The sequence below is a fragment of the Lactuca virosa genome, chromosome 5, assembly GCF_052849685.1.
Source record: "Lactuca virosa cultivar CGN04683 chromosome 5, Lactuca_virosa_CGN04683_v6, whole genome shotgun sequence".
NCBI lineage: Eukaryota > Viridiplantae > Streptophyta > Magnoliopsida > Asterales > Asteraceae > Lactuca > Lactuca virosa.
In genome coordinates, this window is record NC_136430.1 from 300,158,330 (window position 1) to 300,177,057 (window position 18,728).

The following is an 18,728-nucleotide window of genomic DNA, read 5'->3' on the forward strand; positions in this document are numbered from 1 at the left end:
GAAATAGTAAGTCAGATTCATATTGTGAATGTTAAAATTGAAATATTTACAATTTAGATTCACAGTGTGAATCTAAACTAATTGAGTTTTTTTTTAATTGATATTGATGTTTATTAATAGAGGACAAAAAATGAGATTTTTGGTATAGTTAGTTTTTCGGGTAAAAATAAACTTAAATATTAAAAAAAAACAACAAAACGAAGTGAGTTTTTTTTCGAAAAAAAAATTGTTTTTTATATATCAACATGGATCTCTATGGAAAAAGGACGAAAACTCGTGGACAACGGTATATTCGGGGTTTTTTTCGATAAAAAACGTGGCTTAAAAAATTAAACAAAAAAAAGGTGGGTTTTTTTGGTAAAGATGTGAGTTTTATGGTATAATCCAATGTATGTACGTCCAATGTACAAGTGTACATCCAATCCCGTGGTTGTTGATCATTATGATTTCTGACGCTCACGATTGGTTCTTTGGTTCCTTGTTAATAATGGTTCTTTATTGAACTTCACTACATACACACGCATATATATATATATATATATATATATATATATATATATATATATATATATATAACATCCTAAAATTTAAGACTGAGTTCTTAAATTAATAAGGTAAATAAATAAAGGGAGATTATAAAATTAAAAGCAAAGATAGTAACCTTTCAAAAGTTAAAGGCCTAAAAGTGTCAAGTTGGCAAAGTGAGTTGACCAAACGGTTGACTCAATTAATCAAATTGACTATAAAAGTTATATAGTGGATGTGGGAGGACTTATTATGTCAAAACATAAGTTCAAATCACAAATACTGTGGTTTGGTGAATTTTAGCCAAAAGGGAAAAACTAGAGGGATCAAATGTGTAAAATTGAGGGAAATACGAGGAGTCTTCACTTGTGTAACCATATGAACGGAAATTTGAGCTTGAGAGCTCCCAAAAGTGGTGATGTCATTCCTCCTTCACAACTAGGGTACAAACCAAATAAGTGTTGACGCATTGGAACAAGGAGTTATTGAAACAAGGGTTTACAAGGTATAACATCTCTTCCTCTTGCTCCATTTTTCGAATTCAATGTTTATGGAAAACCCAATGTCGAAATTTAAAGGATATATTGATTAGGTTTTGGTTTTCTAACCTCCATTGATTGGTTTCCATGGTTCTAATCTCAATCCAATCATCTCATTGATGGATTTGATGATTTGGGTAAAAAGCTCCATGAACCCTATAAAACCCAAATTGGGGATATTGCAATGGATAATGAAATGGGATTGGATTCTATGACCTAGATGACGTTTGACAACAATAATTCCAAATTGAATGATCAAACTCATCCATGATGGTAGAATCATGTATAGGCGTGGATTGAAAAGGATTTAGGGACAATATGATGAAATCAATGGATCCTTTGTAATTGAGAATTTGATGAGTAAATGATACTCATAAGCATTAGTTGATACCAACAATATGATTGGAGTGCAAGAACATGAAAGATTTAATAATCTATAGTTGAATTTATGGAATAATTAGCCATAAGGGAATTTTGGAAAATCTAAGGATAACTACATGATGATTGACAACTAAGAGGTGAATGACATTCATGGATATGGATTGACATTTTAGAGATGGAATTGGAACATAAACATGAAAGATCTCTTGATCTATAAGTATCCTAGTCATTGTTTTGCAATAAGGGCAATTTGGGAATATGGAATGGAATTCATGAATCCAAGGTTGGATTAGGTACTTTACAATGAGTTTAGTTATGCTTTTAAGTAATTAACAACATTCAATTAAGTTTACAATGATGTTGAATGAGTACATTGGTTATTAAGAGCTTAATTGTTCACGGGGGTGCTTAGATGTCATGTTATGTTTTCATATAGCTTTGATGACATTTAAATGTCTTAATTATTAATTCATCATGAGGATAGGGGCTAATTGAGTATTTGAGAAGTTGATACCCTTCATTTAGTCCTTAATAACCACTTTGTAAAGTTTGGTGGTCATTAGAAGTCCAAGGAACAAGTTACAAAGCTTTTAGCAAGATTCTACCTAAAATAGTGACCTGCAGTCGTGACACGAGGGCGTGTCAAACATGATACGTGGGCGTGTCTTTTTGACACGGGCCGTGTCAAAGGTTCTATTAAGTGTATGGTTTTCATAGAAAACCTAGTAAATGACCTCCGATTGCCCTCAAACTTTATACATAAGCTAATGGGAAGTAAATAAGCTTGTGGGGAATATCTAAATGTTAGAAATATTAGAAGGGTATTTTGGTCATTTTGTTGACCTTCACCTTTATGTGATATAGGTGGTTTTTGAGACGTGTTGATCTAAGCAAAGGAACTAGAAGATGACTAGCTAATCTACATTGGAGAATTAGGTGAGTACGTGTTGACATTTTTCCCACTTTGGGGTACATGGCAAAATTATTTTATGACAATGAAATGTTGATATATGAAATGTTTTGAAAAGAAAGTGTTAAATGTTTTTGGAAAGAATGTTTTGAAAGAATGCCTTGAAGGCAAAAATGTTTTAAGATTAAAGAACATTTTTGAAATAAAAAATGTTTTGATAACATGTTTGAAGTATAGATGTCTTGCTTTTGAAATGAGTATTGTGATACTAAAGTATGAAATGTGCAAAACATGGAAAGTAATGATAAGAAACGAAAGTAATGACAAGAATTGGAAAGTAAAGAAAGAATGAAAGCTGTGCGGGCCATGATGTCTCGTAAGAGGTCTAGAGGAATCTACTGGGGTGACGCCTTCCCTTCGCGAAGTAGATGTCCTAGTTAGCACGATGCCTTAGTGGATTGATTTGTTCTTTCCACCTTAGTCTAGACTTGGGGGTACCCTAAGTATAAAAATTGGCAACGGTTTAATACTGGAATCAGCCCTTGATAAAATAGAAAGAAATTTAGAAAGATGTCTTTTGAATTGTAATGAAAAGAAATGAAATGATAAAATATGAAATAATATTTATGATGTGTATGAAAAGAGTTTTTCTTGAAAATGCTTTAAAATGTTTTATGGTCTAAAACTATGTTTTGCAAAAAATGAAATGTTTTTGATGAAAAAGAAATTTACCATAGTTTTATGGTCTAAAACTATGGTAAATTTTTTTCTACTTAATTTTCCATGTATGTATTTAAATTTGGTAGAAAGTTTATTTATAGTTTTTATGCAATCTATGAATATTTTTATTTTTTGTAAAATGTTTAAACTTATGCTGGTAAAATTAAAATTTAGAGTTTTTTCTTACTTATAAGTTTTCATATTAAACTAAAAATAAAATCTCCGATTCCCCTCTTGGGATCCCCGTTCCCCTTTGAGGGTAGAGATGAAGATTCATTTATATTTTCGATGAGAATGAGGCTGATGATGTGGATTGTAATAAGGATCCGGGGATGGAGATGAAGATTGGGGTCCTCTGTATTCCCCGAGGCCCGTTGCTATCTCTAATATACACACGTCATTAACATCCCTCTCTCTCTCACACATACACACACACACTTTCCTAACGATATTTTTTCTTATGGTCTGATTATAGCTTCAATAATTTTTTTGAGTCACTAAAAAAATGAAATAATATATTACAATTATATATATATATATTTTTTTTTTATTTAGATAACTTTTAATAATATGTTTAGAACTTTTAAAAAAGTGAAATTAAAATATTTTGTTTTTTATTTTCGAAAAATAATTAAAAATACTTTTCTTATAACTTCATTTTAAGATATCATGGTATTTAATTTTTATTTTATTTATCATTATTTTTTTTATTGTCTAAAATACAACGTATATATTTAAACAACATGATATATGTGTATATATTATTTATTTAAAGATATACCTTAATGTGATTTATCTGATAAAATAACGCTTTTTTGTATTTATCAATTTAGTTTATATCTTCTAATTACACATAAAAATAAGTTTATTTTATTTTATTTATTCGAACTAACCATAAATATAACTATTCATTATGTTACCTTTTTAATTCAATTAGGTTGTTCCTTCAAAATTTTATGATTTAATTCCCTCATGGTAATGCTTTAAAACGGGAAGATTCTTGATGCGAATTAAAATAGATTGATTGTCCTGTCCCCAAACATTTTTCTAATATTATGTAATTACAAAAAGTATACTGCTACGCTAACAACTTTTTTTTTTAATAAAATTATTTAAACGACCATATGCTATTATTAGTTAATACACGTCCGCTGGTTTTATCCGATTTGCCCCGTTAAATCTCTAGTCAACTTCAATAGGTAAAAAGGGTTGTTTCGGAAAGTTGCAATAATTAATTTAACTGTCCAATAAACAATTTGTTACTCTTTTTACAACCAAATAAACACATTTCACAAAATGTATAGTTAGTTAACAAAGATTCTATAAATTACCTAAATATCCTTACTTTTTGATTTGAAATCAAGTTACTAAAAAACAAGGGCTCTTTGATAGTTATTAATCACATCAAAATAAATATTGGGGTTTGTTTGATATGTCTCTTACTCATCTTGTTGGATCTGGTAAGAGATTGAATCTGACTCAGTTAGATTCATATTGTTTGATATCACACTTAAGAGTCTTTGACTCGGTCTTTGGTTCCTCTGAAATGTCTGTTATCCGGTCAAATTTAGGGTTGAGTTACTCGGTCAGACATTCATTAACTCAATCAGGTCAGACTCAAACACCAACTATCAAACAACCTCTTAGTAAGGCTCAACCTTGAATCCGAAAGGGTAAGAGGCATTTCAAATGAGCCAAAACCGAGTTAAATGTGATATAAAACATTATAAATCTAAAAAGAGTCTGACTCCATCTCTTACAAAACAAAATAAGAAGCATATCAAACAACATCTTCTATAAAACTACTAGAATATTAAGTATCCCTAATTACGTAACAATTCTTATACAAAAGTGAAAATAGACAATACAATTATACATTCAACTTTATCGAAAACAAGAGTAAAGTATTTGACTTCGATTGATGAACTTTTATTGATTCTACGGATAGGGTTCATCCAAAACCAACATACCAAAAATACACATATTTCACCATTGTATTTTTTAAAAGTAGGAAAATCACATATCTAAAATATAAACTTAGACATCATTTATTAAAAGTTTTACGTTACCATGACACCATATATATGTATGGGTCCTAATGTTCACCAAAAAGGGTCAACACAAGAAAGTTGTGAAATGAAGATAGGGAAGAAGAAAAGTTGACTCTATCTTTTTAACAAGGGGCAAAAAAGGGAAAAAAGAAGATTACCCCAAACATGTTTTCATTAAGCTTTCCAGCCTGAATCTACGTGTTATATATTTTTCATTCCTGTCCTCTCATTTGTTTGCTTTTAACCTTTTCAACTTTATTTCAGGATAAGTTTATAAAAATCAATAACGTTTTTTAGATTTCTTCCATTTAAATCATCATTTTTTTTCTACATACCTAATTATTTTACTTTCCAAACATGTCTAGTTTACATCATTTTGTAACTATTTAAAAATTTTACAACTTACACCTAGTTGCCTAGTTTTACCAAATATACCCATAAATCCGAAAAATATGACTGCATGTTTATAATTTTTTGTTTTTTAGCAATAGCTTGTGACCAATAGAAGATTTTGACATAAACTACGCACTCATGATCATGGCTTAATTTTTGGTTATTTGTCTTTTTCTCATGGACTATGAATTAATGGAAATCTAAATGTTAATACATGACCATAATGAGACTTTCTTTTCCGGATTATAGGAGTAGATATGTACAAAAAACATAAACATAAAATATAATACAAATAAAGATAAAACACATGTTATTTTATGACTATTTGTTATATTTTCTAGGTGTGTGCTCCAATAAAAAAATTGTCTTTTTGAATTTTGTACCCACTTGAAGAAAAAGCATAAAGCAATACGTATATACTAATATGACTATATGATGCAATTCCAGTCAAGAGGATATTCTTTACCCCTAAAGTTTATGATTGCATCTTTCAATTTCAATGGTGGAATTCTAATTGTTCTTTTACTTGTTTTTTGATCTTTGTTATCGTGTCTGTTTTTAAGGTTTTTAATAGACCATCGCGAAAAAGAAGAGTATTATACTTTATCGAAAACTCTTATCCTAAAACACACAAAAAAAAAGTTATGGATAATTAATTATCATCCAAATAACAATGTAAAAAAGTTACAATATTTAAATCAAGAAACTTCATTGATGCATGCTTCTTCGGGCAATCGAAAGCTCAAACAATACATCGCCTGCAAGACATGACTTAATCTGGTAAGCTATCTTTTTTCTACTTAATGCAGAAAGAACGTCTTAATGGAGAAAGTGAAGATAAAAGATTGAGTTGTTACTCTTTTTAAACAAATTATTGAGATAGCACTTTATCTTTAAAAGAAAAAAAAAATGAAGTGTTGAAATTTTGTATAAGAGTTTATATTTGGAATTTACCTTATTTGGAGCAACATCTCTGACTCGATGAAATAAGGGGTCGTGTATCTTAGCATTCAAGAGAGATTCTGCCTCCTGCAAAGTTTGGTAATTAGTCAAAATGGGTCAAACTATAATTAAAATTAGAAAAGAATGTTGTGATAGAAAGAAATGAATATATAATAAAGCTTACTGAAACCACTGATTCTTGAGTCTCATTTGATCGAATGAAGCAATAGCAATGAATCCATGGAAGAGATCCTTTCCAATATTTCATCTGTATAAGTCCTCTAAATACATCTGAGACAAATATAATTAAATTTTCATTTTCATTTTCATTTAACATGAATGAAAAGATAAATTTACAGAATCCATATTTACCTAGAAACTGTAAAGCAGAAGCAGGAAGGTTCATTATCACATGATCAATATGTTCCCATGATTTATCAGTAAAAGTCAACAAAGTTTTCATTCTTTTATTTTTGCTTCCTTTTGTCTTCACAGCTACATGAGCTTCAGCATGAAAGATTACAAGGGTATTTACGTCTTTTACACAGAAATGACAAATTCACTACTGAAAAGTTTCAATGAAAACATCATCATACCTTCTATACAGCTTTCAGAAGTGACTATATTTGATTCTTTGTTCATATCCCCCTCTTTGTTTCCAATTCCAGGAATGAATATCAAATTAATAAATTATAAATTTAAATTTAAGCAAACACAACATACCTCCATTCCTTTTCTCAGATTCTGATTCTGGTTTTTTCATATCATCATCAACAGGCAACACTTGCATCAATTTAGAGATGAAAATTCTTGCATCCAAATTATAAGCACGAAGAGTGTGATTAACCTTGTTGACATCTGCATTAATTTTGAGATAACGAACACTGTCTGGATTCAGATCATTTGCATACACCAAGCATCCTTTTTGAGCAGAAGGAATAGCAAAAGGACCAATTCCAGCAAACATGTCACATATGATTTCTCCTTTCTCAAACTTATTCACCAATCTTATGTGTTCATGCTCAAGTCTTGAATTCCAATACACCAATCCATAATCCATCTTGAAAGTTGCTCCATATTGTTTCACCTCTGTAGACATTTCGTGTTTTCCCGCCAAAATTTCAAATTGTGGGACCCGGAATTCGTTTGCAATGCTGCCCACTTTGTTGACAACTGTCTGGATTCTGGGATAGTTTTTCTGTTGTTAAGTTGGAAAATAAATGATTAAAAGTGACAGAATAGTAGTAATATAACAGCATCTTTGATGATTTGTATAGAAAAACCCTAAAAATGTAATGGAAGTTTGAGACATGTCATACATACATCATAGATGACCTTTGCAATTACATCCTTGTATGGAAGGAGTTCATCTGGTATATTCAGATGAGCAATGTGACCTGAAAATGATAAATAAATTCAGCTCAATTCATTCATCCAATACAATTAATTCCAAATAATAGATCCAAGAAATAGCAATTTACTTGTATTTTATGCAATTTTGAATTCCCATTAGAGTTAGAGAGTAAGGCTAAATAGAAATTTAAAGACATAAAGAAAAAATACTTAACTATTGTTTCAAAAGATGAAGGGACCTCAAGTCCAGAAGGTAGAATCTGCTTCAGCACATGGTCTGTAATAGAACAACACTCATTTAATAAATATAAATTTTTTTTTTTGCTTAAAGATAACAATTTTGAGTGTAAATTTCAAGAAAAAGTCACCTGCACCCCAGTATGAATATCCAAGTGTCAGTGAGTATGGAACTGTTTCAATCTTGCATAGTTTCTTTAACTCATCAAGATTCTTGGTTGGAATATCTGACAGATCTGCTCCAAAAAGCCACAATTACAAAATATGAATCTCAATATATAACAAGAAAAAACAATAAAAACTTGCAAGATTATGCAAAAAGAAAGGACAAGATGTTCATTCATTAATGAGATGCATCAACATTATTACAACTTACAAGGCAATGAGTGCAAACTAACATAACATGCAAAGATTACTACTTTAATAAGAGTAATATTGAATTTCTTACCTGGATTTTGAACCCTTTCAGATAATATAACATAACGCGTTTTTTCACTAGTTGGGTCTTCAGTGATGGGCTTGATACGTGGTCTATCAAGCATATGTCTACATATATAAAGAACAAAAATGATAAATGATATGATGTGAAAGTCTACATGATACTAAATATCAAGATCAAATTTCAACACTTCATGAGAATTGACATAATACAACCAAATTCTTCCTCACAAGGACTCATAGACTCAAAGTTGCTTGTGAATTAACAAGAGTAGATCCAATTAGATCCTAAGAGTTCTGCAAATTACATGGACAAACAGTCTTCATATGGTGATATATATATATATATATATATATATATATATATATATATATATATATGTAAGTATATAGCTACTCAAGTTCATGACTTTGACAACTGGAAATGCAAAAGATTTCTATGGAATTTGGGTGTAAAAACAAGGGACATATGGGTGATCAAACGAAGCAAGATTCAAAAAAATTAACAAAATATCATACCCATTAAGAAGCTTAGTTGCAACCTTGCAGAACTCTCTAGGGATTCGAAGTGCCCACAACTTCAAATGCACATCAAATTTGCTTTCATCCAACATTGCAGAATGCTTCAAAACCCCACAAAAACAGCAGCTAAAATCAATTCTCTTCACAGCAATAAACTTTATCATGTAACTACAATAACATCTCAACTTAATCAGGACTAATTGCATGATTTAGACGCAATACAAGCTGATAAGCAACCATGTTATTTGTGCATGGATTAAGTCGAGCTTAAATCAATGAAATGGAACTCCAAAGTTATGTAATCCACCAAAAACAAAAGAAAATGTTTACCTGGAATTAAAATTGTTCATTCCCAAGTTACCAACATCAAAATTCAAAAGTTCAAAGTTAAAACATGTATATTAAAATCAATCAGTGAAAACATGCATATTAAGAAAGTATTATATACATCCCTTTCAGGCATTTGATCAAATAGCTTGTCTGCAAGGGCAACCATCCCAACTCGTATCACAAACTATTTGTCATTCTTGAATCTTGATAACCAGATGGTTATCACAATGTTGTAGGCTTGTAGCATACATGGGCATCAAACTAGTACATGTTCCTTCACATATACACTAACACAACCAAGATACTTCGCTTTTCATTAATCAAAACTCAATTTTAACCAAGAAATGTCTTTGGTCATATAGTAGAAGTAGGAACTGACGCAATAGGAAAAAAAAAGATTGGAAAATAACAAATCATAAGGTAGAAGTAGAAGTACAAACTAAATACAGTAGCAAAAGGAATGGAAAAGAAGTCGGAAGTCGGAACTACACACAGTAGAAAAAAACCTCTTGAAAGTCGAAATCCGTTGTGCACTGCTTGGTGCTTGCTTCTACGCTTCTTCCTCTTGGTCAAACAGAAATGGAGGATGGAAGGGACTGTTTTGAGCGGCGGAGACCGGCGAGTTGGGGTGCTGGAGTGTGGTGGACCGATGGCGATTAGGGATTTAAGGCGTGAGTAGTACGTGACGGCTTGGGTGGGAGATGATGGATGGGAAATATGAACGGTAAATGTTATTCAAACCCTACAAAAATTTCAAGGTTTTTTTAGAACGTTTGTAAATTTTTAAGGGCTTAAAGTCACTTGTTAACAAGGTCACTTTACTTGCTATAAGGCCGGACGGTATGAGTGCGGGGAGACGGTGCAGGACGTTTCCCGTACAGGGGAACACCGCACCGTGGGTGCGAGAAGGTAGGCGCAGGAAGAGGGTGGGGGTAGGGATCCCGCGTTCTCACTCCTCACATGATTGGTCCGTTTATTTTTTTATTATTATTATTTTTTTTATTGCAACGGGTTTGATTCCATTCCAACGGCTATATAGCTGTTAATATATATAAATTGTTTTTTTTTCCTTTTAAACTATAAATACCGCAACATCCAACCATTTTTTTAACCCATACCATAAACTTCTCTCCAAAAAATATTATTCAAAATGTCATCATCTTCATCATCCGATTCGACGGCTGTAGAGGAGGCTAAGTTTATCGATTCCGTCATGGCGAAAACGGTTGCATACTATCAAAACCGACTAGGCGAAACATCACGTACACGATCTAAGCCAAGAAAGCCGCGGTTGCGTAAAAATCACCAAGCCGGACACGATCGCCTTATACAAGATTATTTTGCAGATAACGCCATCTACGCTGTAAAGTTTCGACGTCGGTTCCGGATGAGGAAGGAACTATTCTTATGTATTGTTGGCGATTTGGAAGGCCGCTTTCCATATTTCCAATGGAAAATGGATGCAAGGCGGATAAAAGGTTTCTCTCCCGTTCAAAAATACACGGTTGCAATTCGTCAGCTAGCATACGATATGGGCGCAGATAAATGGGACGAGTATTTTAGGATGTCAGAGCGTACCGTGCGGGACTGTGTGTACAAGTTCTGCAAAGCGATCTGTTTGGTTTATGGGCAACGATATTTGCGCAAACCAACTATCAACGATATTCACCAATTGTACACGGTGCATGAAGGCAAGCATGGATTCCCTGGAATGCTTGGTAGTATCGATTGCATGCATTGGAGTTGGTCATTATGCCCCAACGCATGGCGTGGTCAGTACATGAGAGGCGACCACAAAGAGTCGACGATCATTCTAGAGGCTATCACATCACATGATCTTTGGATATGACATGCATTATTTGGTCCAGCTGGTGCAAACAATGACATCAATGTGCTAGACCAGTCGTCGGTATTCAACGATATCTACCTTGGAAAGTCGCACGACGAACCTTTTCAAGCAAATGGGGTAGCATATAAGCGTGGATACTATCTTACTGACGGTATATATCCTACCTTGTCTGTTTTTGTGAAATCGTTTACATGTCCTAACGACCCGAAAATGAAAAAGTTTAAAGAGGCGCAAGAGTCAGCTAAGAAGGATGTGGAGCGAACATTTGGTGTACTTAAGAGACGTTGGCAAGTACTAACGGTCGGGGCAAGGTCATATGAGGTGAAAAGGTTACAGCACGTAATGTATGCATGTATCATATTGCATAATATAATTCTTGAAGACGAAGGAAGAGTGATATGCCGGTACAACGAAAATGAAGTTTTGCCAAATGTCGAAGGAGTAGCCGTTGGTACACAAGAGTATAGGGTGAATAGAAGAGAAGTACACAATCGTGACATTCATCACGCCCTTCGTGCTGATTTGGTGGAGCACATTTATAGGGCTCATATTCAGCCCCCGTTAGAGTTTCCTCACGATGATTTGTTTGACGAATCAGACAAGGATTCTGATATGTTCGTCGAGAGTGAAGATTCCGACAACGAAAGTGACATTGGGGAGAATGATGAAGACGATCAAAGCGATGACGAGGACGATGAGGGGCGATGACGAAGACGATGATTCCGAATGACATATTTTGGTTTATATAAAATTAGGATATTAATTATTTTTCTACTTATTTAAATATTAGGTTTAATGTAATTTTTATTTTAATTAATGAAATGCTTTTTATTTTTAATTAAATTTTATGTTTAGTATTAATTTAAAAATTATAAATCATAAAAAAAAATTAATTTTATTTAATAAAAAAAAGTGAGGGAAGGGCTTTCCACCAATTCCTTGAGTTTTAGGTGAGGGAAAGAAAAGTGAGGGAAATTGGGGTATGGCCCACAAAAAGTGAGGGAAGCTTCCCTCCCATACTCTCCGGTCTAACAAGTTTTAAGACCCCATCCTTCCTTATTATGCCTTCTAGTATACCCAGGCTCATGGTCTATGTGGCCACGAGCGTTGTCTGTGCACACCACCTCGGCCTATTATGGTCGGGCGTTTTCGTGGTGGTTCATGGTGGGAAAGACGAAAGACAACGACCAATGAGAGAGAGGGTCTCTCTCTCTCTCTCGCTCTCTCTCTCTCTCTCTCTCTCTCTTCGTGGTCGTGATATGTATACCGGAGTTTCTTTGTGGTTCGTGATGTCTAGGTGGAGGTGGATGTGGTTTGTGGCCCGTTTAATGTATAACAGATAGTCGTAGTCTTATACCACCATCAATCACCCTTACCATTTATCCACCTTCATCATCTTCACCTTGCACCATCCAACACTGTTACCTTATAGCCATTTGCTTACAAATCACATGATCTTTCTCTTGTTCTCACAATATTATCCTTCAAAGAGTTTTAAAGATATGAATTTGTTAACGAATATAAAGAAATGTATGGGGACAAAGATGGATGTTGGGTATTTTGCCAATGAGTTGAATGGTTTCAAACATAAACAATTTGTTGGGTATAAAGATGATGATGATAGATGTAAAGGTCGAATGGCAGGCAAAAGTCAAATATGTTGACTAGCTATGAGATTACCGGGTGACCCCTTCAAATGGAGAATAATGATAATTTTAGCATGAAAAAAATCGACTTCATTGCCCTAAAGTACAAAAAAAAACCAACAACAACAATTGTGCGGTCTTTTAAAACAAATGAAAAAGATTTGTAGGGTTAAAATTAGGGGTGGAATTGGTACGGTACCAATTTATTTTTCTCTAAATCGTGTACCGTACCAACTATAATTGGTATAAAAAAATTTCTACCGGTACCGTACCGAGTATACTTGGTACCAATTTATTTGGCTACCAACATGTTTGGTTGGTACAAATTGGTAATGGTATATACCAACTTTTTTTAATTTTCTATTGTAAGATTTAAAAATAAGCACAGACATCGGGATTTTGATGTTTAGTATAGAAATTAGTTATGTAGTTCTTTTTGTTTACAAAAGAATTCTACTAAAGCGAAGACATCGGGATTTTGATGTTTAGTATAGAAATTAGTTACGTAGTTCTTTTTGTTTACAAAAGAATTATACTAAAGTAATGCTAAAGTAACGTTTTAATTTTGTGCTTTAACGTGGTAATAACTGTTGACTAATACAATCAAATGACTAATATAATGTTATTAAAACTGTAAACACTAAACACAATTAATAGTTGAAATATACGATTTCATATATATATATATATATATATATATATATATAATAAATGAATTGGCTGGTACGGTATTACCATGGTATTCAAATTTTTGTACCATTACCGTACCAACATTGATTAACTGGTACGGTACTACCAACCAAACATGTTGGCTACCAAATGTATTGGCTACCAAGTTTCTTGGTTCGGTTGGTAACATGTTGGTTGGTTTTCCGTGGTACAATTTTGCCAACCCTAGTTAAAATGACACTAACCCAAATATGAAATATGATTAAAGTCTTTCGATCTAGGGAAGTGTAAAACCTTCTAGGATATTCCATATCTTCTTTAAATAAATATATACAAGTGTATAAATGTAATTTTTTTTAAATCTAATTAAGTTTGTGAGCTTTACAATTCGAGTATTTTATTACTTAAGCTTGGTTCGACAAGATACTCGGGTAGCTCGAGTTCGATTAAAGTCAAGTGGACTTTGAGTATTTTTCGAGTCGGTCTCAAGTTTCTCGTAAGTTGGCTCGTCTCATTCACACCCCTAAGTATTAAGGTAAGGTTTTTATTAGGTTAAAGGGCATATTGATCAATTCTTAAATAAGGTGAAATAAATAGTTTTTGATAAGTTACATGTGGGTAACTTATCAAAAAAGAATTATTAAATGTATGAAATTGCTATAAGTTATTTTTAAAAAAATCTCTATCCAACTTATATTAAAGCTAGCACCCATATTTTAGATTTGAATTATGAAATATCACAAAATTATTTTAGGTAGATAAAACTATATATCAATTTCAATCTCTCTCTCTCTCTCTCTCTCTATATATATATATATATATATATATATATATATATATATATATATATATATATATATATATATATATATATATATGGGATACCAAGGTCTCACAAATAAAATGGCGAATTGAATCAACCATGCAAAACCCATGTGACCCCTTGATTATGTTATGGTCTTAATGTTAATGTGTCGGTTAACCATATACGTTCCGCCAACAAGCCACAACCACAAGTCTCACATCATTTTCTTCTTACCTCTCAAATTTATGTGTCAATTACACACACATGCTCCATAAATAACCAATAAGAAATAATGTTCAGTTTTAATGGATTAGCAACTATTCACATTTCATAATATAACTACGACATGAATTTTGTTCAAATACTTTATATGTTATACTTTTAACAAGACATCGACCTATCAAACCCTTTCGGCTAAAGACAATAAACCACACAAAGAAGTAGTGAATCGTTTCCTTATACATAATGACTAAATCGTTTAATACTAAATCGATTATAAAGTCTAAACATAAAGATTTTTCAGTAGATTTTCCAATATAATATTTCAACTAATAAAAACTTTTTTTTTAAATGTACGTGTGTATCTCGATTAGGTTAAGAATTATATACATCAAAATTTTACTTTTCCCACTTAAGATAATTGTTTTTGTTTTCTTTATAGTTTATACTCTAAACTTGGATATAACTTTATTGTTTAGAAAATGATATACTACTAATTAATATCTACATAATATTATAATATATATTGCTAAAAGATCTCACGTACGGTTCAAAATAATATCAATATTGAATTTTATGTTAGTTTTTTGTGCAATATATGTACGATTATTCATTTTATTAATTATGAAAATAATAAAATTTGTAACTTAGAATTCATTTTGTTATTTATGAAAATAATAAAGATTGTAATTAAGGAGGAACATCAAATTTGATTTTGTGTTATAAAATATATTTATAGAAATCATAAGAAACAAAATATATAGGTCTAATGTACGTTAAAAGTTGCAAATATAAAATATATGAACACCATCAACATTATATTTCTTTTTGCTCTATTCAATTTTTGTTGGCGATGGGTGTTTAGGGTTTGCCGTGGAGCCATTGCAGGTTGTTTAGGGTCGCACGCATAAACACTACCCCAACATGTTGCATGATAATTTTTCAAGCTCCATCATATGTGAAAAACGTGTTTCACTTTTTGTTACTTCTTATCTCGTCTTTGGCTCTGTTTATACCATATTATCATAAAATTGGATTTTGATTTCAATACATTGAATAGCCAGAATGTATTAACCTATATGATGGGTTGTTTAAGGTTCTATCAGAAAGTGTTAATTGTGAAAAGATATGACAGAGGGAGTTTTAGCTTTTGAATTTGAATTTGATCAGACCTTCTGTTTAGTTTATGCACAAATACTAGCGTGAAAAAAAGATTTAGACTCTTGTAAACATTGAATTTGTTATGTGATTATAAACTTGGAGACAAATTGCTAAAGACATTGAACATTAGTAATAATGTTTTACAAGGCATTGCAAAATAGAAAATTTGCAAGTTTCATATTAGTCCCCTGCAATTGTATTTAGTAGTCTATAGAGTATAGGATGATTAGAGTTGTAATCAAAAGACCTGATTCCACAATTCCATGTTATCTTTTTACAAACATTTTACCAGACTCTAATTACCTGTGTTGCATATTTATTTATAGGTTAATAAAAGTGATTACCGTTATTTAGTATATTTTTATTACATTTCAAGACCATGTTAACATAATTTCATAATTTCTTTGAATAGTAAATTTTCAGGTTTTTCATTTATATTGCACTCCGTTGTGGAATTAGACTGATAACATAAGAATGTAGAACCTTTTCTACAACACTTTGAGGGCACGATTGAATGTACGTGTAAAGTATGAGAAGTTTGAGGATCATAACATTACTGTGTAAACTTTTCAAGGGAAAATTACAGGAAAAGAAAACATTATATTTTGGCCGGTTTAACCATTAATAATATTACGTTGTTGCAATTAAATCATAACCTTTTTTTTTCAAATTAATCATTTTGACCAAGTTTCACTGGTAATTTTCCAAATTAACCTTTTTGGATAGGTTTTCGTGTTTCACTTTTAAATTTCCAAATTAACCATTTTAATGTTTGATTGGACAAAATAAGCAATAGCAATTAAACTGCAAACTTGCCTAAAATATATATAATTTGCCAATTTTTAACATATAATGTCCTAAAAATGGGGAAAAGTGAAATTGTAATGATATATATAATTGGGTAGATTTTTTAAACTACAATGAAAATAAGTTTTAACAGAAAGAAAACTGAAATAGAATTCAATAATATACAAAGAAATGAATATACTTGCACACAAATTGGAGAGAATCGCAACATACGGAAAGTGTAAATTCTCCTTTTATAATTTTTTTTTATAGATAACTGAAATGTACCTTACATTTTACTTATAATAACAACGAACTTTTTTTTACCTATTATAGCAATATACTTACATTTTGCTAACATAACTTTATTTGTTCCATAGTGTTTGTTATTATTGCTAAAGAAATATACTTGTAGAAAATGTATTATAGTTAAAAAGGGTGGAATTTCCTTATTTCTAAATGGTTGATTATGAGATATTTCGATTTGTTTCTTATTTTTTTATTGAATTGAGTTATGTATATTTCGATACATCTAAATCGATACATCTAAAAGATCCCAAAATAGTTTTTTTTATACTTGTTCCATATATGTCTGCTTTGACTCGAATGAATGTTCTGAAGAAACCTCAATTAAGTTATGTTATGGAAAAAGAGCATTCTTGCGTTTTTGCCCTCCTGCTGAGAAAGCGGCTCATTTCTTAAAATACTTCAATTGGTACACGCAAGAAATAGGCCAATTCAACAGCTTTTTGTTCCATTTCTCGTGGAGTAAAATTCTCAATTTAGATACTATTTAAATGGTCTATTGGTCCAATCTTTATAATAATAAAAACCATATAAAAGGTCATGAACATTTTCTTCATATTTTTACATTTAATGTATGTGTTTTACTAAAATATTTTTTTTGAACGGCGGCAACCAATTAAATTAAAAGAAAACTAGCAAGACGCTAGAAATACCGACCATTAAGACTGAGTAGGATTTTGAAGCCACAAACTCCAATTAATCATAGTCTTAGAGTTACGGGACGAAAACCACCGAAACGAAATATCAACAATGGAATCAAAAATTCTATCCTTTCTAGGCTTATTACTACCAAACAAAATACCGTTACGGAACGTCCAAAGCACCCAAATGACCACAGAAAAAATCGAGTCAACAAGTGCCCGTTGTTGCCTAACATTCGGCCTCGCATCGATCCAGTCCATCATGTCTCTCATAGAGAAAAAAACAGGGATATCCAAATCAAGCCAAAGACTAACCCGCCTCCAAATCTGATTTGCAATGGTGCACTGAATAAGTGTTTTACTAAAAGATTGACCAACAAATTACTTATCAATCAAATTATCTTGTGTTATTATTATTATTATTTTTTTCTATCTTGTTATTAGTTTAGGATTTTGGTGGTGTATTTATGTGTCAAACTAAAAAGAAACACTCATTTATAGCTACTTACAAGATTAAGAATATATATTTTCTCATTAAATGGGTAAGTGATGTATATGGATCTAATGTTGTATACATAAATAAAGTTTGTTTCCTTTTAACACGGAATGAACTATCTGAACATTAGTAAATAACCATTTTACCATTGCTTTTATTTCATCTACCAAGTCAAAATTAACGAACATGAGTAAACGACCATTTTACTCTCGACTTTATTTCATCTACCAAGTCAAAATAAACAAAATCCATCCAACTTCATCTTTTGTATACAAATGTTTCTTTTTTATTTAAATACATAAAGTATGTCTTGATGAAGTAAGCGAATAATGGAGCCTTTATGTATTCAAACGTCTACTTTACACTATAGTAATGCTTGCAAGAAAATCGTAATGCTTGCAAGAAAATCACATTTATATGTTTGGAGTGTATAATAGTAATTTATTCTCATTCAAACCGGTCCAAAGAAAGTTCCTTATCCATATCCATACAAAACGATTTATATCATTCATCCATTCAACATTTTATTCGTTCAAACAAAAGAAACAAACCATACGAGTAAAGTGGTGTAAACATAAAGCCAGTTTACTTTATTCTTTTAGACCGAAAACTGTTTGAATGAGACTAAATGACCATTTTATCCTTATATTCCGAAAAAATCATTGCATCAAAAAGAAACAGTTCATGTTAAGTAAAAAAAGCAACCAAAACCAACATATCTATTATGTTCTTAAAGCATGTAGTAGAACTAGGTTTATAAAGCACAGAAATAGTGTACAAATGCAAATTATACAAGAAACAAAGAACTA

General features: G+C 31.6%; 2 protein-coding genes across 4 annotated transcripts; one reads left to right on the forward strand and one right to left on the reverse strand.

Moving 5' to 3' along the window:
• Positions 1-6,102: 6,102 nt before the first annotated feature.
• Positions 6,103-10,112, reverse strand: LOC145117070 (S-adenosyl-L-methionine-dependent methyltransferases superfamily protein). 3 transcript variants are annotated; one of them, XM_079053378.1, is made up of 12 exons: positions 9,848-10,112; positions 9,009-9,112; positions 8,500-8,597; positions 8,183-8,287; positions 8,029-8,091; positions 7,785-7,858; positions 7,185-7,659; positions 7,058-7,111; positions 6,834-6,965; positions 6,646-6,752; positions 6,474-6,548; positions 6,103-6,277 (listed from the first exon to the last, which is right to left on the reverse strand). In XM_079053378.1, the coding sequence occupies exons 2-12, from the start codon at positions 9,101-9,103 to the stop codon at positions 6,218-6,220; spliced, it is 1,338 nt and encodes a 445-aa protein (XP_078909504.1). In that variant the 5' UTR covers positions 9,104-9,112; positions 9,848-10,112; the 3' UTR covers positions 6,103-6,217. The 3 variants fall into 3 exon arrangements, with proteins under 3 accessions (XP_078909504.1, XP_078909505.1, XP_078909503.1); XM_079053379.1 differs by having other exon boundaries at positions 9,835-10,112; XM_079053377.1 differs by lacking the exon at positions 9,848-10,112 and having other exon boundaries at positions 6,834-6,956; positions 9,009-9,134.
• A 379-nt stretch (positions 10,113-10,491) lies between these two features.
• Positions 10,492-11,898, forward strand: LOC145112969 (uncharacterized). Its single transcript, XM_079049073.1, has 2 exons — positions 10,492-11,113; positions 11,210-11,898. Exons 1-2 carry the CDS (start codon positions 10,492-10,494, stop codon positions 11,896-11,898), a joined length of 1,311 nt encoding a protein of 436 aa, XP_078905199.1.
• Positions 11,899-18,728: the final 6,830 nt, after the last annotated feature.